The following is a 26694-nucleotide window of genomic DNA, read 5'->3' as shown; positions in this document are numbered from 1 at the left end:
AGAAAAAAAAAAAAAGGGAGTAATTAAAGTCGCCGCTGCCGCGCGCGGTCCCACCCTCCCCACCGGCCGGCTCCTGTGGCAGACGGGAGGGGACAGCAGAGCCGGGATCCCGCGAAGTCACGCCGCCACCTCCGCGGCCACTTCGCATTCGCTCCCTCGCCCGCCGTGGCAGCACCGACGGCCGCGGCTCCCCCCTTCCCGCGCAGCCCCGCGCACCATGGCCCCCGCAGCCCCCCGCCTCATCCTCGGCCTCCTGGTGAGTGAGGGAGCCAGAGAGTGGGATCAGTGGGATCAGTGGGTGCGCACCGCGGGGAGCGCAGCGGAGCGGGCCGGCCGCTCAGGCACCCGGCCGCGCCTTTCCTCCGCGCTGCTCCTGCTTCACCGCGGGTGCGCAGCGCACCGGAGAGACTTCCGAGCGGGTGATCTCTCTCTGGCTCCTGACTCCAAGTCGGGTTTCTCCTCGGCGGGGCCCTTGCGATGGGCGCAGAGCAGCAGGGAGGCTGCGCGGCCGCGGGATGCACCTCGGGGGGCTTCGGCGCGAGGAAGAATGCAGTGGGATGCGCAGCTCGCGTTGGGACGGGTGGTCGGGTGGCTTTTGGAGCCTGCCGTGAGGTTACGCGACGGGCACACGCTCGGGTCGCTGATGCTGCTGCTGGTTATTCATAGAAAAAATAAACCGCAGTTCTTTTTATTTAAATCTCCCCCCTCTGCTTCTCACCTGGTTGTCCCTTTGCCGTGGGAAGGATTGTGCCACAGCGTGTTGAGCTCCTTTGAAAGAATTAGTTGTGCATGGAACACTTTTCAGCGATTTCCTTTGCCTTCAGTTTATTGTATTTGTACATAATTATCAGCTCCAGAAAGGTCTTTGCCGGGGAGAGCAGGGGAGTTCTCTCTCAAATTTTATTTTAATTTATAGTAGATGAGTAAAAGTGATTTGTCTTTTGTTTCCTACCCCCTTCTCTCCCTCTTATCATTGCATTCACAAAAGAGGGCAGATGATCGTTTGAGCCTGTGAAAGAAAAATACTTGATAGTGTTGAAGAACTGAATTTATTATTTTAATATTAATTATATATGCACATTTTAATGTTACTATTTCAGATACTGTGTACCTGCCTTTGCAAGGATATTCAAGTAAAACCCAAAAAAATGCAAGCAACTTTACTCTTACATTTAATGAAAAAAATAAAAAATAAAAAATTTTTTCTGTCAAGCAGAAAAAAACAATACCCAAAGAAAAAAAATCCTGAGGTGTCTTCTTTGCGTAAAGTGAAAGGACATCACATCTTATTTTTACCTGATGTTTCCTTATGTCTTGATGCCCATGAATAACTATCAATTACTTTTGTTTAATTCCTCAATCGTTCTTTCTACTGACAGCAGACTGAGCTTGGCATTACTATTTAAAAATTAGATGTTATTGATTCTTAAAATATTTCAGAACAGTGTAAAAAGATGTTGCGATTTCAATAACTTAAAAAATAGTGCAAGGTCTTTCAGGAGAGAGTGTTTTATTAAGTGTGTGTTAATATGGAAAGCCTACTAATACATAAGAAGGGATATTTAAATTATTTGTATATATGCATATTTTTATATCTCTGTATATATATAAGGAACTATATGAAGAGCTTTTATGGCGCAGACACTGCATTTTTTTTTCTGAAGGGTCCTAATGTCTTTAAGAGTTTAAAGTATTTTTATTTAAATATTTTCTTAATAAGCATCACAAGTAATTTTAAGGATTTCCATTAACTATTTACTCCTTTATACCTTTAATTCTAAAGGTATGTGCAAAATAAAAGTGCTTTTCCATTTTTGCTGGACTTTCATCCTGAAAGAGTAAATGCACATAAAAGGGTGGATAGATTTATTTACATTTTTCTACATCTTTGTTTAATTGTCTGTGTGATTTTTGGATTACAATTTTAAACCTAGAGATAGAAACTAGGCAAAAGCACACACATAATCTGAGATCAGGATTCATTTGCTCTATGCTGAGGAAAATCTTTGTATGTGATTCTTTTTAGAAAGAAGTCTGGTTATCTACTACTCATTTGAATTTTTAGGAGGACCTATTTTGTAACTGGTTATATGGGAGTGGACTGCAATACATGACATTTTATTTATGTCATATCTAATTGCTGAGGCTAGATTTAATTAGTTTGTTGAGAATGCACTTTGGAGATGCAAAGTGATATATATTAGTGCAAGTGTCATCATGTAGTTTTAATGAGACACTTGTCCCTTTAATGTTTAGCATCACCACAGTTCTACCAAACTGAGTGTTGATGAATTAAACCTTAATATTTAGAGACCTTGGATCTAAATTGGCCAGGAATGCTGTTGGAGAGAGTGCACAGCGAAGCTGTATTTTATCTTTTCTCTCCTGAAATAGTAGTGTGGGCAAAATCTTCTAGTCAAAGAGAACTCTTGCCGTTAATGTCAGTGGTGCAGTGATTTTAGAAAAAAACAAAACATGAGCCATGGACAAATCCAGGAGCAGTAGTCAGATCTTGTTTCCAGTTTAAAACTTTCTATGCTGTGCTGCACAGTACCTGAATTTTTAGGGAGGAGTGCTTTCTGTGCTGTTTCACTCGCTTGTCGTAACAAACAAACAAACCAAAGTCAGCATCAGTGTCTAGTTCAAAATACCGTGTAATTATGTAGGGTTTTTTCCTGATTTCTTCATTTGTTTTCTAGGTGCTGAGTTTGTGCTGTGAAGCTTGCAAGAAAGTAATTTTTCATGTTCCTTCTGAACTAGAGGCTGACACGTTAGTTGGCAGAGGTGAGAAACTATGAGATTCCCAGCTTAACAACACAACATTGCACCTTTGCTGGAGATGCTATTACCAGTGGAGGAGACTTTTTTTATGGAATGGATGGATGACTGGACAGCCAGCTAAACAGCTGGATCAGCCTTTTTATGAAGGATACGCCCTGTGTTTGTTACGGATTTGAACACTGGCTCCATGCATCCATTTGACTTTTGCATAAAGAGCTATTGTCAGGGTACAGTATTTAAAACTAAAATGGCAGAATTTAATATTTTCAAAATTTGGAGTCTGAGGCTTACCATTTAAATAAATGCTTGATATTCCCAACTGCACCCATAACCCATGGTCATATGAAGAAGAAAGTCATGTGGACAATTGAAAAGATGAAAAAAAGAAGACAAAGCCCACTTTATCAGGCACCAAGAGGCTGCTGCTCTGTGGAACCCAGCTCAGCAGTGCTGGGGCATTCAGGGCATACGAGGGGCTGTGTTGCAGAGGTATCCTGCATGCACATTCTGTTTGGGAGAGTGCTCCCATCTGACTGGACAGTCTGTCTCAGTTTAGGGCAGCTTGCAGGTGACTGGGAGGAATGGGAGAGACCAAAAAACTCCCCACACCTTTTTTTTTCAGAGCAGTCTTTCAAAGGCAGCTTTGAAAGGTGTGGCATAGGAGGCGCTAAAGGATTCTGTGCTGCTTGAGACTGAGTTTGAGGATTTAGAGGTGCCCTTTGTGAGTCCTATGACAACAGGGGAATATGCTCCAAGTCTGCAGTCCTAATCCACATTTCTATAGAAGGATCAAATAAAGTGAATTGGTAGTTCATCACAATTGCTCAGAAAATCTAGCTTTATAATGGAAATTAATTGACCTTACTTTTAAATTTTAAAATGAAGGCTGCTACAGCTGTGTGAGTTTTCGTAGACTTCAACATTTCCGTATGTAAATAAACTTAATTTATAAAAATAAAACTTCATGTCACTGCAGTGCTGTGAAAGAAATTGCATAACATGGAACTTAAACTTCTTTTCCCCCTAAAACTTTTAACACAATCATTATAGCTCAAATGACATTACTTAAGCATTTATGGAGAAATATTTTGCATTGATACAAGGACCATACCTTGACAGTGAAGTTAGTCAGGATTTTCCTGGCTACTGTAAGGGTTTTTTATATCTTATACCAGAGGTTTTAAAGAAAAAAAATCCCACAAAGCTATAGCTAACTGAGCGTAGTGTTGACTCATATAACCACCAGAAACAAAATCTCCAGCCTGGTATTTTTGGAAATGAAGTGCTGTAATAGCAGTGTAAGGTACATTTAGGTGAGGCTATGATATTCTCTTCAATACTCCATTTGCACTGTACAGATGAAAGAGGATGGGAGTCACTGCTGCAGTACCATAGAAAGTCTGGGAAATCTTTATTTGTGCGTTTAAAGGACAGACTCAAGAGGAAGAAGAAATCACGTATTTAAAATTATGCTTCCCACTTGTTCTTGCAGTTTTGAAGGCAAAATGAAATGTAATTTATTGAAAATGTCATCTTCATATACAGGATGAAATTCTGAATCCTTGTGAATTTTGCAAACAGCTTTCATACAGCAGTGTTCCACCCGCTATGATACCATTGAAAGAGTACTGCAAAGTTTTCATTTTGAGAATGTGACACACGTCTTGTACTCTGCAATGATCATTTGTCTGGAGTTTGAGTCTCTGACTTCCATCCTTTTCAGGGTACCAAATCATTCTTGGTTAGGGCTGTGGTTATATCCTGATTTTGCTTTTTTTCCAGCTGTAGTGCTGAACTACTTGCTGGTGAACTGAGTTCACTGAAGTACAAAAAATCTATTTTAGCCACAAGTGATAGCAAATGCAATGAAAAATACCTGGGAAGTATGCTGAAATTACCTATATGGGACTCGTATCACATACATATTAAAAAATTGCTAATTGTTTGTTCTAGAGTTAGTCTTTATCTCTCCCATCTGTCTGCCTCATAATTTAAAGGCCTTTGTCCTCCAAAGCCTATTAAATCACATAGTACCAGTCAGTGCTTTCCTCCTGAGGGCAAAACTTCCAAGATGTAATATCACCATTGGGCATTTGCATTAATTAATCGTCTTCACTGATATTGTAGGGCATGGAGCACGAGGCAAATGTAATAGCTACTGGTCCAATAATAGGCATGTCTGCAATGTTTTTTGCATTTAATGTACATAATTTCATCTCTGATGCTTCTATAGTTTTACCAGTTTCATAGTGTTTTGTGAGCAATATCCACAAAGCAGCCATGTCCTTTAGGAAACACTAATGAACAAGAGTGGAAATTAATGAAAACTTGGTTGGATCTGAGTGCATAAATAGGTTTTAAAATCTGTGTGATGCTTAAATACTGAATGACAAGCTTTTGAAGACTATGTGTCAATAAATATAATTTTTACTTGGGGCATGGGTTTCTTTCGTTTTGTGAGGGATATTGGGTTTTTGCTGTTTGAGTTATTGTCTGAATATTTTTTCTTACAGTTGATCTGAAAGAATGCCTTCAGTCTGCAGAGTTTATCAGTTCCAGTGATGGTAACTTCAAGGTTCTAGAAGATGGTTCTGTGTATACAACGTCTGCTCTTTCTTTGTCTGCTGAGAAAAAGACTTTTACCATATTACTTAAGGACATTCAAGAACAAGTTCAAAAGAAAATACACGTTAGCTTGGTGGAAGAAGAAAAAAAGGTTAAGTTCTATTTCAAGATACCTTACTTATTTGAAATACTTTTTCACAGAGTACAGCTTCATGCCGAGTATCTGTAGTTGAATTTTAGAATTCAAATAATCAGGCAAAATACTGGTGGAGAGTGTATTTTTATTTAGCAATCGTTGATTACTGTGTTCCTTTAGTCAGCAGATTTCCTTTCTCAAATGGGAGATGCTAGCAAGTAGCATAATCAGGAATGTCAAGAATCTTAAAAGCCACGTTTGAGGAATTAAACCAGATATTATTCATGCAAAGTATTACAAGAAATGAAAAAGCTTGGAATATTATCACAGATATAATCAGAAATGAAGACCTTGGAAAAACAAATTGTCAGTAGGAAGACTGGAATGGAGGGAAAAAGATGGAAATGCAGGATGGCAGTTAAGCAAAAATATATGCAGTTAAGAATATATGGATGTATTCTCATCTGTCTTTTTATCTGCTCGTCCCAGACACCAAAGACCAGGCATGCTAGAGATACAGTTCTCAAGAGAACCAAAAGAAGGTGGGGCCCTATTCCATCTGTCATGATAGAGAACTCACTGGGACCTTTCCCACTGCAAATACAGCAGGTACATTTTGTATGAACCTTAATTTTATGACCCATGCTAGTTTTGTATGTGACTTTTATGATGAAGAAATGAGTTGTGTTGTATTCCCTACCGATGACATTCCTGCTATTATTTCTCCATCTTGTTCTGTCCTGTTCATTGTATATTTCATGATCTTGTGCCTGAAATAACTTGCAATCTTAGTTGTTGGAGTGAAATGGAATTGTGCAAAAGTTGAAAAAAGGAGAGAGACTTACTATCAAAGAGAGCTCTTTGGCCTAGAAATCAGTCTGTGTAATTAAAAGAAAAGCAGCAGCAAACAACCCTCCACTAAACATTGCCTAGAAAAAGGTTTTGTAAACACAGGCTGGGGTAAATTTTGCCTGCTTGTCTACATCCTTTCTGGAGCTCAAGGTGTGTACCTTCAGCCTTGAAGACTGAGTATGGCCTGTGTTGTTCAGAAAAGTACTTACTGGAAGAAAACAAGTAGGCGTGAAAGAGAAATGCAAGAACTAAAGTTATCATAGATCCATCTAGCCTTCACTAGATTACAGAGTGCCTGGTAGCAGATGTGTAGAGACAAGTGTAATAACAGAGTCTGTGTAGAGCAATCATTCTTCTACTAATCTTACCCTCCTAACTTCTGACATCCAGTAAATAAGGAAAGTATTTTGAGAGAAGAGTGTTTATAAATAGATAAGTCTAATGTTGCCTCCTTGGTGCTTGTAATGACATGCAGATGCTATCTGAATTGGCATATCTCTTGGACTATATGGTCTTTCTTCCTCCTTTCCTTCCTTCACTTTTTTCTTCTTTATGTGCAGACCATGTTCTCAGTGAATGCACTAAAACTGAAGTCTCTTGAACAGCTTCAGAAATAAGCCCTCTGTATGTGAATATGCCTCGTGTGTGAAGTATTCTAGAGAGATTTGATTTCAATTTTTGTTTCTTACATACTGCCATTTCTCTAATTCAATAGTTCTAGATATTTATGAGTTTGAATTAACTCCCCTTCTCATGCACACGCATTATAAAGGAAGGCAGTCACATGGCAGGCTGTTCTCCTATTCTGTGAACTGTAAATCAAGTTTGTTTTTTTGTTTCAGAAGTTTTTGTTTGTGCTAAATATGATCATGAAAAGGGGGAAATGTATTGAGATGCTGTTACTGTTTTTCCTTGGGCTTAAAAATGTCGTCTTATAGGTCCAATCAGATACAGCTCAGAACTACACAATTTATTATTCTGCAACTGGACCAGGAATTGATCAAGATCCAAAGGGTTTGTTTTACATAGAAAGAGAAACTGGAAATATCTTTGCTACTCGTGCGGTAGACCGTGAACAGTATCCAAGTTTTCAGGTACAGGCCTATGTTGTGTAAATATAATTAAATATATATATTTTCCTTAATCTGTCATGCATATATTTGACTATTTGACAGTTGGGTTGCAGGGGAAATGGCAGAAAACAAGATCTGGAATCACATGAGTGATATCCTTGGTGTTGAAGAGATAAAATCAGTAGCAAGTAAATAAATAGCTGGTCACTTGGATCTTGAGTTTTGCTTTTCACTGCTTAATCTCTAATTGCAGCATAAATATAGTGAGCTATTGGATTTGTATCACTTCTAGGAAGAATTTTTCAGGGAACGTTTAAAATATCTGCAGAAAAACAAAATAAAGGTAAACTCTAGACAGCTGTGGTTTTCTGAGTCACGCTGTTCAGTTCTGTTAACAAGGTACACTGCTCTCTCTACTGGCTGAGAAGTGTAAGAAGGCAATTAGTAGAAACAGCTTCCAGATAGGTAATTTTCAGTACCTATTGCTGCATTTTATTAGATTATGTTACAATGGGCAAATAGTTTTGCTCTTACTCTTGTTTTGTTGTAAATAACATCTAAATTTTGGTAATTGAGGTTGCCTTGTAAACACCTGAAATAAAATGTGTTCAAGAAACTTGGAAAAAGTGATAGAGTTGGAGGAGGGGTCAGGGAGAAAGTGGTTAAAATACTTGTAGTGTGTGAAGAATGGAAGGGGGAAAGATTGGAAAGCATTCAAAGGTTTTGTTTTGCTTTCACTCTAAGATACCAGTCACATCCCCTTCCATGTGCCTGAAGAGCATGTTCTTGAGAAGGATGGGCTTTGCACACTATATTTCATTTCATTTTATTGACTCCTCCATTGAACTAAAACTGTAATAATACTGCATGTTTCTTAAGCACTGAATTTTTCTTACAGATCATTTGCTTTGCAACCACTCCAGATGGTTATTCACCGGAAGTACCACTTGTGCATACAATCAGGATAGAGGATGATAATGATAATGCTCCATATTTTACACAAGACCTTTTTGAATTTTGTGTCCCTGAAAATTCCAAACCTGGTAAGAGTTGTTTTAAATCACTAAACACACTTACCACTACTCAACTCAGTTACATATCAGTATGACTAGATGTAATCCCGCCTTTTAAGACATTTCAGTGGGATTTCCTGGGGAGTATTATGTTACAGCAAAGGCTGAATTTGCAAAGAGCAGCTGAAGATTTCTTAATGATTAGAAATTCCAAATTGTCATCTCAGTCATAGTGAAAAGTGTTGTTAGAAGAAGGTTTTAAAAACTGTGCTTCAGTGTACCTAAAATGATTTGAAAAATTTAAGAATGTTACTTATCCAAAAAACATCTGTTTCTATAAAATGTTTTTAAAAGTCTCTTAAACAATTAAAAAGGTGATTTTCTAAGGTGTAAAATTCCTGTGGTTAAGCTTACAGTGTATGTCCAAGCTAACGAACTAAGGTGGGACTTTTCCTGGGAGAGGGCAGGGTTGGAGAAAGTTTTGCTTTTGCCCATACGTGTAAAAGGCTGGGATTTGCCTGTTTCTTCCTGTGCTGTGTAACAAACAACAAAAGCCAGGAGAATGATGGACCCCAGAAAATAAGGAATGCAAGAGCCACGGTTTCCCATTCCCCATTCATCTCCTAGGCCAGGATCATAGAGTGGGGAAAGTCTGATTTGCTTCACAAAAAAGGAAGCGAGGTGTCTTCCCCATTATCCCAAAAACCCACTTGTATTTCATTCTCTGAAGTGCTGTACTTCTTACTGTGTGAGCTATTGATTTAAAGAGAAGTTCCAAACCCACTGGGGCTATGGGGTGTGGTACAGCATTGCTGTGTGAGGTGGTAGTGCAGTTTGACCCATGTCAGAAAGCTCCAGCCCCCTGACAAGAGCTTTTCAGCTGTGTTTGAGATGCTTAATTGGAAGTCAATGTCAAAAACACTAATTGAAATAAAAACTTCCATTATTTCTTTTGATTATTCTTTTTTGACAGCTGCAATAATCACAACTTTGTCTAAGAATGAAAAAAAAAAGCCCAGATGACGAAATAGATAATTTTACACCATTACTTTATTTTTGCTGCTATTTATTGTGCTTTAGATACCATTTTCATTTAGAGCTAAATGATCAAATAGCTATTTTCACATGTTTAAAACAGAAATACCCACTCAAATAATTTTTTACTATTTGCAGATTTTTCTGGAACTAAAAATTGCTGTGTTGTGTTCACAGGTGTTGTTGTTGGAAAAGTGATTGCAGAGGACAGAGATGAGCCTTATACTCTGCATACCACGTTGAAATACCGCATTGTGTCACAAACCCCACCAATTACCCCAGCGTTTTCTTTACATGGTGACACTGGTGTCATCTCTGTATTACTGCCACAGCTGGACAGAGAGGTGATCTTTCCTGGAACATTCTCAGCTGTCATCTAGTGCACACAGATAGCTTCTTAAGCTCTTGTGAGACCCCACCTGCAGGGCTGCATCCAGCTCTGGGCTCCTCAGCACAGGAAGGGCATGGACTTGTTAGAGTAGGTCCAGAGGAGGGATGTGAAGAAGTTCAAATCCAAAAGTTGGAGCACCTCTTCTGTCAAGACAGGCTGAGAGAGTTGTTCAGCCTAGGGAAGAGAAGACTCATTACAGTATTTTAGTTCTTGAAAGGGGCTTATAAAAAAGGAGAGTGACTTTTTTTGCATGGGCAGATAGTGATAAGACAACATGAAGTGGTTTTAAACTAACAGAGGAGATATTTAGGTTAGATGTTGGGAAGAAATTCTTTACTCAGAGGCTAGTGAGGCACTGGAGCAGGTTGCCCAGAGAGGTTGTGGTTGCCCCATCCCTGGAAGTGTTCAAGGCCAGTTTGTACAGAGCCCTGAGAAAACTGAGCTAGTGGATGGAAGCTCATAGGGTGGAATCTCATGGCATTGGCAGGTTGGAACTAAATGATCTTCAGAGTCCCTTCCAACCCAAGCCCTCCTATGATTTTATGAAATGCTGGCATGGAAATCACCAGACGTAGCTTCTGTTACCCATTTTTTGTTAATGTCTCTAAGGACCTTCTGAAGCTTTTCAGAGACCTGTAATTAGTCCAGAGAGTTTCTGCATAGATTACCATATTCTAGCTAACCTTGGCAGAGAACTTCCTACTGCTCAGCTGTTCAACCTATGACTTTTTTATTCTTTCTGTGTTCAGGAGTCCCATAAGCTACTTTTTCCTCCTAATTAAGATTGATTTGCAGTGCTTCTTGCTTCTTCACAGAGAAGATGAACCAGGTTCTCTGGAAGTAGTCAATCATCCCTTATTACCTAGAAATATCTCCAATAGTTGAAACCTAAACAGTAATATACCATTTCTTAAAAATAAAGTGCCACCCATTTATTTTTAGCAGCTAGCTTTCAAGCAAATAAGATACAAGATTTCTTTTTTTTTGAAAGAATGTCATGTGAGAGATAGTTTATGCTAGAAGAAAAATGACAGGCACGTGTAATTCAAAATAATAATTCTAGCATAAGACAGTCATTCTAGAAAACATTGCTACAGGCACATCTTTTCTGAAGATTGAAGGAGTTATATTATGGCATACTTACATTATTTCATGGCTGAAAGTCCACATAAAACAGAATGTTGCAAAATATTGCACATGCAGATACAGTGCTCAACTTTTTTAGCCAGAGCAAATTGCAGTGATTGTGAGTGTCACTGTGACTACTAAGGAAGTTGTCACAGTGAAGAAGAAAGGATTGAAAAACTAGTCCACTGCCTATCTTTTAAAGATAAACTTATGAAATACAACATGAGGTTTCTTTCCTGCACCAGAGAAACTGAATGCTACTTCCAGGCATTCAGAACTGGAGTTATTGTCTTGATTTACAGACTTACTCTTTTTATGCCTAATCCCTCTGTACTGTCTTATGTTCCCTCCCCTCCACCCACACTTTTCTTCCCCTTGGTTGTTCACATTAAAAAAAAAGCTTTCTGCTGTTCTGGCTCAAGTCAGGGATTTAAGTGGTCTGCTTATCAGGGAGCCCCTTGGAACTGATAAGGACATTGACTCCTTCAGTGCCAGACTGAGAAATGGCAGGCATTGCCTTATCCTGTATTGCCCAGACAGAGGCTGGTCGCAGCACAGTTTTCATTCATCCTCAGTGAAATAAGAGACGTGCATCGAAACACTTTACCTGCTGGCAACCTAAGGGAATACTCTGTTGCTCCAAAGGGCAGACAAATAACAGCTGAAAGTGTGTCGTCTGTATCTTCCAAAACTTCAGGTTTTTGGAAAATAATGCTGATGTTGTGAGAAGCTTTCTTTGATACAAGATATAGCATGCACGTTACTAACAGGTGTTGAGCTCAGCACTGCTTAGCCACGGAAAAATATTTTGCTGCTTTTCCTTTTGAGCTATAGTGAAAAAAGCCCCAAAGCGAATTGTCTCATTTTGTGAGGAGCACTGAATTTAGAGCAATGTTGTGCAACAGGAGTGAAACATTTAGTTCTACTCCTCTGTGTAACTATGCAATTTAAAAAGTGAGTATGACAAACTTCTCTATGCTTTTATTCTTCTTTTTAGCTCGTACCCAGTTACACTTTGTTAGTTGAAGTGAGAGATATGGCAGGTCAGCCTTTTGGTTTGTGCACTACAGGAACAGTTGTCGTCAAAATTGAAGATACAAATGACAATGCACCATCCTTTAAACAGTTACAAGTAAGTCTGCATAAGTAAAATGTCTTTATGAAGGTAAAAAAAAAAAAGTATTTTCATCCCCTTTCTAATTTCCTGATGGACAGTCCCTCAAATATGAAATCTAATGCCCTGAGACAGTTAATGCCAATATAAATGTCTTTGCTTATTCCAGCCATGTATATGATTCAGGGCAAAGAGTATGTCTCAATAACAGTGTACACATGTCATAAACTACAGGAGATTTTGTAATACAAAATGTATGAAAAAATAATTCATTATTCATAAGGATTACATGTAGTTTACCCTTTCTGTTCACTACTGTAGAATATCATCAGCAATATTAATTGAGAATCACTCTTACCTGCTCTTCTTCGGCTTGTAGAGAATAACACAGCTCTTTAAAAAGATAAAAAAATACAAAAAATCCTTTTATCTTTTGCCATCTGAGTAGAGATGTATTTAATCCTTCTTGGCTTTTCTTCAAGTTCTTGTTGGTTTGTTAATTTATATATTTTTTAATTTAGCCCAATGCCTTTTCTAATTCTCAGCTTGATCATGTTGTATGCAAATTAGAATCTATAGCTGATGTAACTGAGGGAAACTGTGCTAATTTACCTTTCCTGGAAGGAGAATTCCAGAATTAATTATGTCAGTGATAGTTTGAGTGTATGAAGAAGCTGGTATTTCAACTGTGCTGTCAGGAAAGGTTTACTGTTTGATGCAGGGTATAAGGGAGGAGTGGGAAAAATATACTAATTTATGGAAACAAATCAACAAAATAAATCAATACAGCAGTTTGGTAAATTGACCCCTTAGGTTGAAGTAGTCTTATTTAAATATGGTGTTCTTCTAGTCCTGCCTCATGCAACAGTATTCTCTGATTTAATTTTTTTTTTTTTTTTTGTGTACTCCAAGTATGAAACACGAGTGGAGGAAAACAGAGTGAGTGTAGAAATACTGAGAGTCTCTGTTGTTGATCTTGATGAACCTGGTTCACCTGGCTCAGGAGCAGTATATGAAATTATAAGAGGAAATGATGACCAGGCCTTTGAAATTACAACAGACAAAAACACAAATGAAGGAATACTGTGTGTTGTTAAGGTAAGTAAAAATTGAAGGGCTAGAGGAAAATTTATGGATTTTCAAGTTTTGGGTTTAAAACCAACAATCTAGGAATTATTTTTATTCAAAGAATATCTGTAACTCAGGCTCATCAGACTTTCTTCTGACCTGAACTCTCTTGAAGAGCAGATTGCATTAGGCACAGCGGTTGAGGCTTGTGTGTGGCACATAACACACATAATTCATCTTCCAGACTGTTCCTCAATTTTGTGTGCTTGGAATCCAAAGAATTTGGTTTAAAATTTCAGAAGAGCTTGATGCTTTTGCCTGGTTCCACAGCTGGAGTTGTTTAGACTTAGAGATGTAACTAAGGAATGCTTCATGGTTTTTAACAGAAATAAGAGAGTGGCAAAGCAGGGAAAGGTTGAGCACCTTCTCCAGTCTTGTTCTCTCAGGGAGTTAAATAAGGGAGTTAAATAAACTCACTATTTCAGCAAAAAGCTCTCCAGGTTTTATTTTGCAGTGTCCTGACTTCAGGTTCACTTTTCTGGCATGTGAGGAAGTCCATATACATAAAAGATTTTGGGTCAGTTTTGTTCGTTGTTATAAGTGCTTTGCAGATATGAGGTAAAATGCCAATTGCCTTGTACTCTAGCACATCCCTTTGCCTCTTCATGCCTCTTTTTCATTACCTGTTAAAACTGCCATAAAAGGTAACTTCTAAGGAGCAGAAAAGATTAATATTAAAATTTGAAATTGTAGAGATAGAGAGGCCAGTAATTTTTTTATTATTTACATTATTGAGGGTTTTTTGTTACTTGTAATCATTAGAATTTTTTCTAAAGCTCTGTCCCTGGTATATGAACACAGTTGAAATTTCTTACATTTATTGTAACGCTGTAGTAGACTAGAGAATATTATGACTTTAGGATAAAATTAGCTCTATTAAAGGCAAATGATGACTTTGGAGAAGGTGTCTCAAGAATAAATGGTAGCTACTTAGTGCCAGCTCCTTAAATTCTCAGGTGGATTTGTAGCTACTAGAAAGAAGTGTGATTGGTTAGTGGTGGAAAGGAAATACATGCAAGCTAAAATAATGGCCAACTAAATATGGAAGAAGAAAATCTTCCACAGCATTTAATTGCTTTCTGGTCTTTTAGTAATTAATTTTCGGACTATTTATCCAAAATTTTGCAGTGGTACTGCTTGTCTTGTTAGGGGTGTTTTCTCAGGCCCTTTTCTTTGACTAGCTTGAAACTCAACTTTTTTTTTTAAAAATCATGTCCTTTTACTCTGTCTCAAGGTGGATATTTGAGGATAGCTGGCTTCTTTTGTAAATAAATGTGGTACAGTTTCAGCTGTAATAATGGCGTGGGGAAAACAATGTTAAGTTTTGTACTGTTTGAAGGAAAAAAACCAACACTCCACCTTTGTTACAGGGACTGGACTATGAAACTGCCAAGCAAAGGGTCCTGGTGATTGGAGTCAACAATGAGGCACCCTACCTGCTGGCTCCCCATTCACAGCAACTTTCCCAGAGCACCTGCTCTGTCACCGTGCATGTCCTGGATGTGGATGAGGGACCGGTGTTTAAACCCTGTCTGTTGCGCTTGGACGTTAAAGAATGCGAAGATATTGGGACAGCTATTGGGAGATATGTAGCAGAAGATCCAGAAACTGGAAATAGTGAGGGCATAAGGTATGAAACAACCTTACCTACTGGGTTATTTTGGAGTACAGCATGGGTGGGATAAGGGAAAGGGGAAACAGTTGTTGAGGCTGTATGTATGCGCGTGCACCTCCACACCCATCAGTGTATATGAATACATGTATCTAAATATGTGTGTGTGTACATACACGTGTGCTACATTTGGGATCTTTAACAAGACAAATTATTCTTCACAGATACCGGATACCACCTGGCCAGTGTAACTGGATCAACATAGATGACAGATCAGGTGAAGTCAGAACTGTTAGGGTCTTGGACCGAGACATAGGAGAAATGAGACGAGGTCAATGCAATATCACAGTCCTCGCAATAGACAGAAGTGAGTACTTAATGTTGGCATTTTCTGTGGTCTATAACAGATGATTATGTGCAAACTTAGTGGGACAACTGTAGTGGTTCAGACCAGTGGCCCACCTAGTCCATTGTCTTGTCTTTGTGATAGCTCTGTCAAATGCTTAGAGAATATTATTTAGCAGGGAGAGCCTTTAGAAATCAGGCAAGATCCCTGTTTTGAGAAGTTATCTGCCCTGTTTAAAATCCTTCAGTAATTTTAAAATGAGAGATTTTCCTTTGGATTATATTTCTTCTATTTCTTGACTATTCTTTTTTAAATGGTATCTCCTGGCATCTGTGAGCTAGACAACAGAGAAAGTAGAGAGGACTTTTTGCAAACAAGTTGTTGACCTTGCAGCAAAAAATTCTAACTCTGTCCAAGTCTGCATATTAAAGTTAAATGTAAATAGTACAAATCTAAATTGCGTAGAACTTCTGTTGTCTATGAAGTAAACGTGATAAAGGCATCTGCAATCAACTGTTTCTAGAGAAAGGATTAAAAAGTAGACTTGATGTAATTTCACTGGGATGCATATACAAGCATTGACCAATTGTGTATTGGAAAAACTGTAATTAGGAGGAAGAGTTCATTCACTTCTTGCATGTAGACTGGTGGCATAGTGTATGCCACTAATGAATGCCTGGTGACTTAGAGGGTAGAGGACAGAAAGAAGTCTCCTGTTTCCTTAGTGATTGTGTTCCCAGGGGAGGTGAAGGTAGGGAAAGTATAATTAATTTTCTCCTTCCTGAAGTTAAAAAGCTGGAAATCTTCACTTTCTCCTTTTGTCTCTCTTTGTCTTAGCGTCCTTTACTCCTGGCTTATGAGCTCTTTCTCCTCTTATCCTTCTGTTAGAGTAGTATGTGTTCCCACACAGACCCACCTGCTCAACAAAATACAGTCTGCACACGCAGAACATGGAGATGTGGGAGCTGCTGATGCATCTGCAACCAGCCAAGCAAAAAGAAGCAGCCAAGAGAGGGCTGTAAGAACTCCCTCTCTCTCTGGCTAAATCAGCAGTTGCTTTCCACCTTACTTCTAAACATGGGTATTACAGTTGATGATATTTAATTGTGAAAGTTTGGACTAGAAAGCAGTATGTGAATGTTAGAAGTAAGTGCTAAACCTAGTTATTTTATCTTTTAGATGGTAAAACCGGCACTGGAACAATTCAGGTTTGCATTGTGCCTGGCAACAAGAACTTCCCACGAATCACTCAAACGGACTATATCATGTGCAGAGACAGAAAACCAATCTGCCTCACGGCACAGGATGGAGATGAGGCTCCTTACAGCGCACCCTTTGTGTATCGCATAACTGACCGAAACCTGGCTTCCATGTGGAAGTTAACTCCACACGATGGTAGGTTAAAGCTTCCTCCTCCTCACTCAGCTGCAGGTTGCCAGAGGAGGCTTTGCTGTCTTTCCCTTGCGTGGTCTGCAAGAATGGATTGGACGAATCTCTGTTTGGAATTGGTGTAGTCACTGGAGCTACTATGGGGCTCACTGATGGTCTTTAGTGGTTCCTCTAGTTCCCCTCTAGTGGTAAGGGAACCATAGAGAAGATGGCACTGTTGGCATCCCAAAGGCAAGGGGAAAGATACCATATCTGTCTCTTAAAGCATAATTAAGAATCTGTCCCCAGCATCCCTGGGTCAGCAATCAGCTGCTGTGTGAAGTTATGATGTAAGAAGATCAGGAGAAAGAACAAAACCCGATGTAATGCATTGCATCAAAGGGGAACTATAAATTCATAATTTATATGGAACTGGAAAAGGAACTATAGATTTATAATTCATAAACTATTTAAGAATAAAATGGCTAGTATTCCGAAGAAAAACAACTTTTCTTAGTCTGTTATTATGGTGGAGAACTGGAAAACTGAAACTTTACCTAAAATTGATTATAGGCTGACAAAAAAAAATTCTTGAAGTTTGTTAGTACTGCTATTACCCAGCACACTTTTCGTAAAGCTGAGCTGGGTGAAAGAAAGCCTGACTATCTCCTTTAATATCTTTTTTATTTTTATAATTTTTATAGAAGTAGATGAACAATTTATTAGCAAAGGAATCACTGTTTCCTAAAATTTGTTGATTTAAAAAGTTATAGCGGGTGGTGGTTTCCTGGTGGTTACCAGATGATGGCAACAAGAGCAGCAACATGCAGTTGCTACTATGGTGACATAAATTAGTTGAAAAGGGTCTGATTCTGAAGTGCTCCATCATATATTCACTAAAGAAAGGCAAAAGATGGAAAAGTCTGAAAGCAAAGACATCGAATTTCAGGTTTTATGTTAGGCAAATTGAAACCCACATTTTGGATGATACATGTTGTTTCATATAGCTCATCATAAAACAGCCATTATGTACATCAGTGTCAGTCTTGTACATTTTTTCACAAGTTATTTCTTTTGCCCCCTTAAAGCATATGGTCATTAATCATTGCCTCTAAACAGGGCAGCAGATTAAATGGATTTTTTTTCCCCACTGGAAATAGTCATTCTCACTGAATACAGCCATAGAACTAAAGAGTAGAAGAGGTATAAATTAAGTTTACAATTAATTATTCTAATCATGCTACCAAAAATCTTTTTAATAAATGTCAGTTTAGTTGATGGTCTTTACTAGTAAGCCCAAGTAGTGTCATTTCCTATAATGAACTAAATCAACTTCAGAGTTTCAAAGCATGTGTTTTCAGGAGGTTGTATAAGGTATGCTTTTTCAGTTCAACATTTAAAAGTTGCTGAAAGTATAAAACCTTTCAAGCTGTAGTTTTGTATCAACACATTTAATCTAACTTTAAGCTAATTTATGTGGATCTGGTAGCAGTATAGCTGTAACAGAAGGGAAAACTGTGATTATGGTCGCATTTGTAACAACTGAGTTGCAGGTTTTGTTGACCCTAGATCTGGTTTTGTCTTTTTTTTTTACAGATAATTCTTGGTATCTTTCACCAAAGAGTGATACTCCATATGGAATTTATGAAATTCCTGTAAGTGTGACTGATAATGGAGGAAAGATAGGCGAGAACATTGTAAGAGTTAACCTCTGCGATTGTGTTACTCCAACTGAATGCGATGGCAGAACTCGTCAGCTTTCTGGTGGAAATGTTACCCTTGGTCTCTGGGCCATCCTTGCAATGATCTTAGGATCATTATTATTGCTGCGTAAGTACACTTCTTTTTAAACACAAAGTGCAATTCACTTAGCTATAAAATTAGCTGAGAGAACCTCATTCAAACTTGCTTCGAACATTTTTCATTTTGCAGGTTATATAGTTGTTGTCACTGACTTAATGTACCTGTTCTATATTTATCAGTATCACATGTTCCTGCTCTCATCTTGTGCTGTAGTTACTGTGTGTAGATTTTTGTTCATTTGTTTATTTTGTGTGAGATGCATTTTGCACTTGAACCAAAAGACTTCAAAAAAGTTCGTGAGTTCTAGAAACATTTCTGTTTCTAGGAATGCTGAAATCAATTTCCCAGAGCATTTTGTGATTTCTCTTGTGTTGTGGATTAAAATATGGAGTATCTGAGACACGGGATTCCACAAGGGATTTTACAAGAGCCCAGATAATCATGGAACCATTGAATATACTGAGTTGGAAGGGACCCATCAGGATCATCTAGACCAAATCCTGGCCCTGCACAGGACACCCCAAGAACAACACCATGTGCCTGAGAGCATTGTCTAAACGCTTCTTGAATTCTGTCAGGCTTGCTGCTGTGACTACTTCCCTGGGGAGCCTGTTCCAGTGCCCAAACACCCTCTGGGTGAAGAACCTTTTCCTCATATCCAACCTAAATCTCCCCAGACTGAGCTTAATGCCATTTCCTTGAGTCCTGTCACTGCTGACGAGAGTGAAGAAGAGATTGGTACCTGCCCCTGTGCTTCTCCTTGTGAGGAAGCTGTAGACTGCAGTGAGGTCTCTCCTCAGTCTCCTCTTCTCCAGGCTGAACAAACCAAGTGACCTCAGCCGCTACGCATATGGCTTCCCCTCAAGGCCCTTCACCATCCTCATGGCCCTCCTTTGGATGGTTTCTTAAGAGCTTAATGTCTTTTTTGTATTCTGGCACCTAAAACTGCCCCCAGCACTCGAGGTGAGGCTGCCCCAGTGCAGAGCAGAGCAGGACAATCCCCTCCCTTGTCCAGCTGGCCATGCTGTGCCTGATGCCCCCCAGGACAGGGCTGGCCATCCTGGCTGCCAGGGCATGGCTGACTCATGTTCAACTTGCCAGTGGCCAGGACCCCCAGGTCCCTTCCCGCAGCTCTGCTCTCCAGTATCTCATTCCCCAGTCTGTACACACAACCAGGATTGCCCCAGCTGAGGTGCAGTAACATTAAAGGGCGGGTTGAATAGTTCACAACAGACCAAAACCTTGAGTGTATGTTGTACTACTGGAGGTGCCCAAAACCTCGCAGATTCTGAGAAGGGTAATATTGCTGTTAACCAGTGAGACAATGATGGTGATATATAAAAGCAAACCCAAGTCTTTTTTTTTTTTTTTCCCACAATCATATATAGTCTGACTAATAATATCCTTAATAAACACAGAAGACATGCTATAGTAGTTACTATTTCAGGCTTCAGGTTTGGGGTTTTTTTTTCTTTCCTTCTTACCCATTTTTTGTGGTAATAGTTAAAATGTCTTGCTCCTGTTAAATCACAGCTAGCTCTTCTTACTTAAGTAGCTAGAACGCTGGGAACTGGACATGTTTTGAAGGCTAGCTAGATCAATGTTTTATCTCAACAGGGCAAGTACCCAAATTTGGGATGTAGTCTGAAGGTGGAATTTTCAGATGTGGGAACATGAAATAGAGGAACTGGTGAAATATCATCTACCTCTTTTTCACTGCCTCTTGACTGCAGCACTTGCAAACAGATCCTTTACTTGACTGTGGATAGGTTTTATTCTGTGTATCCTCAGTGCTGTCATGGATGTCTTCTTCCCATCTGTCAGCATCAGGAGGCAACCTGCTGGAATCACTGATGCAGATCTCACTGACAGCTGATGCTACAGAAGCTAAATTAGCTTGAAAGTGTCTCTTGGCCGATTTTCACAGAAGTTCATATGTTCAGAGATCAGATTGCTCAGTGGGCAGTTAAGCAGAACTGTTCTGTTCTTCGTGGGCTTCTTTATTTTTAAGCTAACAAAAAGTGAAGAAAACAATGGTTCTCTGCATGAAAGGTTTAGTCATTTGTTTAGGAGAGGTATTAGTTGTACATGATTCTTTTATTCCAAGTCATTTCTGGGTGAGTCTCTGACAGCAAAAAGCAGTATTATTAAGAAGAATAAAATCAATACAAGGGATTATATAAGACTGTTCTGTAGCTTAGTGCTGGAAGTCTTCCAGGGTTCTGCTGACCTTTCCTGTGAAGCAGAAGTTTCTGATATTGTGACATTTAGCTTGCATATTAGTTCCTTATAATTTGACATCTGCATATTCAGAGATGAAAAATATCTTATGTACGACCATATTGTAGGCATAAGATGCAATTTTTCACCTGGATTTGGATCTAAATTTTTCATTACTATGAAATTGTGTAAGTCACAGTGGTTTCATAAAGGACTCTTGCGTTTCTTTTGGGAAAAAAGGTTGTGCTTTAGAAAAATGAAATAATTCAACAATGCAGTGAATACTCCCTATGCTGTTTGAAAAAAAAAAGTGAATATATACAGCTCTGAGTATGGGCATTTTTGGAAATTAATTACTTTTTGAAACCATAGTTGATGCTTAGGCCCTTAAAATTCATTATCTAATATAAGTAGATCCCATTATGACATAAAGTTTATGGTATTATTTCCTTTTTCATAGTAATCCTGATCACAATTTGTGGCTGCTGTGGTGCTGGGGTAATGCACCGGCAGGTGACTGATGATTGTGCCAATCACAATTTAATAATTTCAAACACAGAAGCTCCAGGAGAAGAAGTGATGGTAAGTTGTCTGTTTGTTTCAATGGAGAAACTTGCAATTAAGATGTCCGTAGCATTGCAGTTTGAGAACAGGACCACCTGCAAGTAAGTGATTTGGTAAAGGAAATAAGCAATCAATGTAGGGGTCATTAGATGTACTTTGCTATTTAACAAGAATTTGAAAAATCTTACTTTAGGCACAGGTGGTAGCACCATATACATTTAAACATACCTTGTAGTCGTTAGGCTGGTGGCTTGTAATTCTTCCAGATTTTAAGGATTTGGTTGGAAGTTTCAGGTGAACATTTTAATAACATTTTCTGTCATTTTTAACAATGAGATTAGATGGAAATGTATTGTTTTGCTTGTGTTGAATATGTGTTTATGGCAAAACGTTATTTTTCCTTGGAGAAGGATTTTTTTATTTAGCAGATAGCTGTTGTAAATTGCATGTGCAATTTCTGCCCTTCCCCTGAAAAATGACCCCAAATGGAGTTGATTTCATAAACAGTCCATGTTTATGCAATTTTTCTTGCTTTTGGCATCTAAACTTCTTTCCATCTGCCATGAACATAGTTCAGTCCAGCACTGCGTTCATGCACAAGAACTTCGCTCTTTAGACTCTACCTCTTTTCTGTTGTACTCCACCCCCTGACATTGTCTTCCCCAAAAAGAGGAGATAAGTTTAAAAATGATATTTCATGTTGAAAACCAAGAAATCTTTTGGTGGCAAGTGTCACATTTCTTGTTGCCTGTGAAGCATAATGTGCCATTATAAACTAGTATATAGATTATATACATTTCACTGGGATAAAACCGTAGTTTTTTGATCTCACCTCGTATTTAAATGGAGATAACCTCTCTTTTCTCTACTCTGTCATAGTAACCTTTTCAAAGATGATTTATTGATCTTTATACACTAAGATCTAAGGATAGCCTTTTGTTCAAAATATCACAGTGCCAAGATGGAGACTTTTCAATTTTCAGTTGTGACTCTATCTGATTGCCGTTTCATCTTTTGAATTAAAAAGAAAAAAAAAGAAGCAAGGAAAAGATATCCTCACTACTGTTTTTTTGTTTTGTTTTGTTTTGTTTTGTTTTGTTTAGGATCACAATATAATTCCTCTACAAAATACATGTGATCAAGGAGGGTATGGAGTAAAAACAGGAGAGCAGCAAACATTTGAAATGGTAAAAGGAAGAGGGCATACCTTGGAATCAGTCAAGGGAGGTGGACATCAGACTCTGGGATCAGTTAAAGAAGGAGGAGGACAGCCTATGATGGATACGTGTAGATACTCCTACTCAGAGTGGCATAATTTCACACATCCTCGTTTAGGCGAAGTAAGTATTCTGAAACTGATTTTCTTTGAAGTGTAGGTTATGGTCAATATATACAGACTTTTCAAGGAAGACATGTAAATGTGCTAGGAAGGTGGCTTTCTGGCTTTGGTTTCACTTCATTTTTCCTCTATTTTGCTCCTTTGCATCCCCGTCGGAATATTGCTCTTTCAAGGAGTAATTCTTGACATATTTCAGACATAAGTGTAAATTACTTTCTTTTTTTTGGCTTAAACTATATGCAGTGTGCTATTTTTAATTTTGAATAATTTAGAGTAATTACTGAAGCTTTTGTGAGTTTTTTTGAGAATGTCTGTTTGCTTTTATTCCAGCTGCTTGCTTTGTGCTAATTTAAACCTCATACTTAACTTAGCAGTGGAGCAGGAATGAATGTACAGCATTAGAAATGTAGTCACTCTGTTTCTTGGAGATCAAAAAACTCTCACTACTTGCCTAACTAGTTATGTATAAATCAGTCTTCTAATTTTCAATGCATTTTAGTTGCTTAACAGGTTATGTAAACAGGTTCTTCCTCTTTTATTGTTACTTACGTGATGAGTAGAAATTATTTCTTTATTAAATACTTTTATTTTGTAGTCTTAATGATATAGACCAATCATGTGCATGTTTTTGTATGTAGGAATCCATTAGAGGACACACTCTGATTAAAAATAATTGAATGAAAGGTAAATCAAAAAGAACTTATTTTTTTGCAATATGTTTAGGATAACAATTTAAGAAAATAATAAGATCTGTTCTGTTCCTATCCAGAAGGTGCACCTATGCAGACAGGATGAAGAACAGAAGCATTCTGAAGATTATCTCCTTTCATATAACTATGAAGGAAAAGGATCCTTGGCTGGCTCTGTAGGCTGCTGCAGTGATCAGCATGAAGAAGAGGCACTTGACTTCTTAGATCAGTTGGAACCCAAGTTTAGGACATTAGCAGAAACATGCATCAAAAGATAAACGTGCCTTTCACTGTGCTGAAAAAACCCTGTAAATAAGTGGCTGTCATACTTTTGTGATATTAGGTACTTTGGAATTGAAGGGGGCAGAGGTTTATCCAAATTAAGACAGACTGGTGAGAGTGTAAATAACTCTTGCTTTAAAGTTACATTTTCTTACACTGGACACATTCTATTAGAAAAAAGGGATTAAAAATATTTTTTCTTTAGGTTAATATAGTAATGCTAGTTTCTACTAAGATTGCATTTTACATTCTTTGTGATTACTCACAATGCAAAACTTGGTATTCTTTTAATTAATTATCCAGCTTCAAAATTTTCTTGTATTTGGCTTTGGAGAAGGAAAGCTTTGTAACTCACTTTTTCTTTGTTTTCTTTTAATTTTGTAGAAATGAAGCAAATAATGTTGGTGGATATCAAATACCTTGTTAACTTTTAACTTATAAGAACTGAGATACGAAATATTTTTTCATTTTGGACATAAAAATACTCATGAATATATTAGAAAACTTTACATTTTGATTGAAAATTAAATATATATATATATTGTATATATGTAAAATAATATTCAAAAATATATTTTTCTCCTAATGGGTTACCACCCATCAAACTAGCTATCCTAAGGGATTTATGGCATCACCACATAGGGTATCAGCATTGTATGCGAGGATGTATTTTTCTTTTAAGGAAATAAGAGATCAAAAAAAAAAAAATCATGCAGTAGAGGAAACAATCATACTTCAAATGAACGCAGTATAAATCTCATGTTTACTTCACATAAGTTAGTACCTCAGTTGCTTGTGAGCTTTTAAATCATATCATTGCAGAAATGATGACCATTGCTGAGAGTTTTGTCCAGTGGAGCTACCACTACCTTTTCTACTTGCCCTGGTATGGACTTCATTAAACTGTTTCTTTTTGGAAGTAGAACTTGACAGAAGATACGGCTCAAATGGATTGAGCACACTGCATTAATAATGTGGTTTAGAGATTTCTTGTTATTGAGATGCAAAATTACACTGGGAGAAGCCGTGTGTTTTGAGTGTAATACAGGGTAGTTGTAGAGGTCAGCGTTTACACACATCTCTGGCAGAAACCATCTGAATTCCATTTGTTACTGTACTAGATTAAGCATACATATACACTATATATATATATATACAAACACACAAAAGTCTGAAATACCTTTGGCAAATGACAGCAGTGGGACCTGAATGCTGCCATAAGCAGCAGGTGGAACTCCACCTCTGCTTCCCAGGTTTTAAGTGTTTTTTTAATGTTTGCACTCCTGGTTAAGTAATCTGTCTTCTGCACTCTGGGAGTTCTCTTGTGCCTTAAAAGAACGTCTTGGTGCCTATGAGAAACTTGTGCAATTACTTATTTCTGTAGCTATAAGTCTGCTTTTAGGATTTGCTCTGTAAACATATGCCTTAGGGATATTTTAAAAAATTTACTATTGCTAATGATCTGTAAAAGGAATAATTGCTAACAACCAAGATCCATGCTGCTCTAAATTTCATTTTCTGCTGACTTCCAGTGATTGCAGTTCATTCCATATGAATTATGGTCAGTGAAAACCCATAACAGTATAAAAAGTTACAAACATTATAAAATAGTACTTTTAAAACCTTACGTTTCACACTGTAAATGGGCTTCAGAATATTTCTAGTAAGAACTAGCTGTGGTTAAGACTTCATAGACCAATGTTAAATATATTTTAGTGTATCATTTGAAAGTCGTAATGAATTCATCCTGAAGTAGATACACTGCCACTGGCAGGAGTGACAGTCATCAGCAGCAAAATGCTAGATGAGAAGCAAGGTGTTACAAACTTACTTCATTTAAAAAATGTGTGCTAACACTTCTCTTCTGAACACTGCTCATCTTTATCACTAACATAAATAAATTCTGTACATGGACAGTCAGATCTGTGACTGATACAAGTCAGGATTGCTCTGCTGTTGCCAGTGGAGCTATGCTGACTTTATGCCAGGTGAAGATCTGTTCCCTAGTGATTTTCTTGCTGCTTTGTGTCCTGCATCTTTATGTTTAGTTATTAGCTATATACTTTTTAAGGTAATAGTAATGTCTCCCCCTCCCTCTCTTAATGTTTGGTGGTGTTCTTGTTTGTTTGTATTTTAAATTATATAAAAATCCTGTGGTTGAGAAGGACCTAGGATAAATAACGACTGCACTCTTTAGAAAATTACTTGGAGGGTGGTGTAGAGAAACCCCTGCGAGTATGGTTTCTTTCCTCATGAACTATAGTAGTAGTACTTCTCTAAAAGAATAGACCAAATCTGTATGAGCTTAAATTGAATCAGTGTTGACTGTTTTAAGTAGATGGTTGCCAACTTACCACCCTAGAGTTAAAATAATACATTATTTAAATCAAAATAATGCTTTTCTAGTCTAATTTACCTTCAAAATGTTTTATTTGGTTTTGTTGGTTTTCTTTTTTTACATTTCAGCAAACATAGATAATTCTTTACCCATTTTTAAACGAAGTAGAAATTTGGAATGATTTCTACTCCTTTGTCTCTTTTAAAAATTAAAAATCCGAGTTTAACCAGCTATTTCTGTAAAACCAAGAATAGATGTGAGATACTTCACAAAAAGTACTGTAAAACGTTATTTTCATTTTATCTTCTAATTACGTGAATGGAAACTTTGTATAAAGCATTAAAGATACGAAGTACCTGGTAACATTTGTGTAAAGCTTATAAATGGAATATTTCAAAATGTATAATTCACGTGTTGTTACTGTCTTGAATTGCCTTAAAAATTGTGAAGATTTCTTCCCTTCAGCTAGGTAATCTGCAGTCTACCTAGCTGTGTCAAAATTGTCCTAACATCATATTTTTAGGTATATTTTGTACAACAGTGAGTAATAAATTTTTGCAAAGTAAAAGGATGTTCTATAAAAACTCTTCATTTCTTGCGTATGAACCAGTTTATGAAGATAAGTATGCCTGTTTCTGAAGGGGATTGGATTTTTAAATTTTAGTGCAAGTGGTTTTGGGCCACTATACTGCTGTGATGCTAGTAGTACTTGTCCATGCAGCATGAGCCATAGGGTGGGTCTAGCTGGAGTTTATACTTGGCAAATTCAGGATATTAAAATTACAAAGCATTACTTGGTCATCTTGATGATAAATTGTAAAAAATACACAGTGCCTATTTTGAAAACCTCGTAAGGAAAACCAGTAGCAGCAGATAACCCAAATTTTAACATGTTTGGCACATAAAGCTGCAGAATA

General features: G+C 37.9%; 1 protein-coding gene across 2 annotated transcripts; it reads left to right on the top strand.

Moving 5' to 3' along the window:
• On the top strand, nucleotides 1–26345 carry DSC1 (desmocollin 1). Of its 2 annotated transcripts, XM_048286943.1 has the most exons (17): nucleotides 1–256; nucleotides 2700–2784; nucleotides 5295–5497; nucleotides 5972–6091; nucleotides 7273–7428; nucleotides 8306–8450; nucleotides 9633–9799; nucleotides 11972–12106; nucleotides 13001–13186; nucleotides 14587–14846; nucleotides 15053–15195; nucleotides 16354–16569; nucleotides 18139–18372; nucleotides 21026–21147; nucleotides 22233–22469; nucleotides 23107–23152; nucleotides 23238–23329. In XM_048286943.1, exons 1-16 carry the CDS (start codon nucleotides 218–220, stop codon nucleotides 23143–23145), a joined length of 2487 nt encoding a protein of 828 aa, XP_048142900.1. In that variant the 5' UTR covers nucleotides 1–217; the 3' UTR covers nucleotides 23146–23152; nucleotides 23238–23329. The 2 variants fall into 2 exon arrangements, with proteins under 2 accessions (XP_048142900.1, XP_048142899.1); XM_048286942.1 differs by lacking the exon at nucleotides 23107–23152 and having other exon boundaries at nucleotides 3–256; nucleotides 23238–26345.
• The last annotated feature ends 349 nt before the right edge of the window (nucleotides 26346–26694 follow it).

The sequence above is a fragment of the Corvus hawaiiensis genome, chromosome 26 (genome assembly GCF_020740725.1).
Source record: "Corvus hawaiiensis isolate bCorHaw1 chromosome 26, bCorHaw1.pri.cur, whole genome shotgun sequence".
NCBI lineage: Eukaryota > Metazoa > Chordata > Aves > Passeriformes > Corvidae > Corvus > Corvus hawaiiensis.
This window is presented reverse-complemented; position numbering and strand designations above follow the sequence as displayed.

Excerpts from the sequence above, each read along its gene's own strand:
- DSC1 (XM_048286942.1), top strand. The coding sequence starts at position 218 with ATGGCCCCCGCAGCCCCCCGCCTCATCCTCGGCCTCCTG. Across the intron at positions 12,107-13,000 it reads CATCCTTTAAACAGTTACAA|TATGAAACACGAGTGGAGGA; the intron begins GTAAGTCTGCAT and ends GTGTACTCCAAG. Across the intron at positions 21,148-22,232 it reads CTCCAGGAGAAGAAGTGATG|GATCACAATATAATTCCTCT; the intron begins GTAAGTTGTCTG and ends TGTTTTGTTTAG.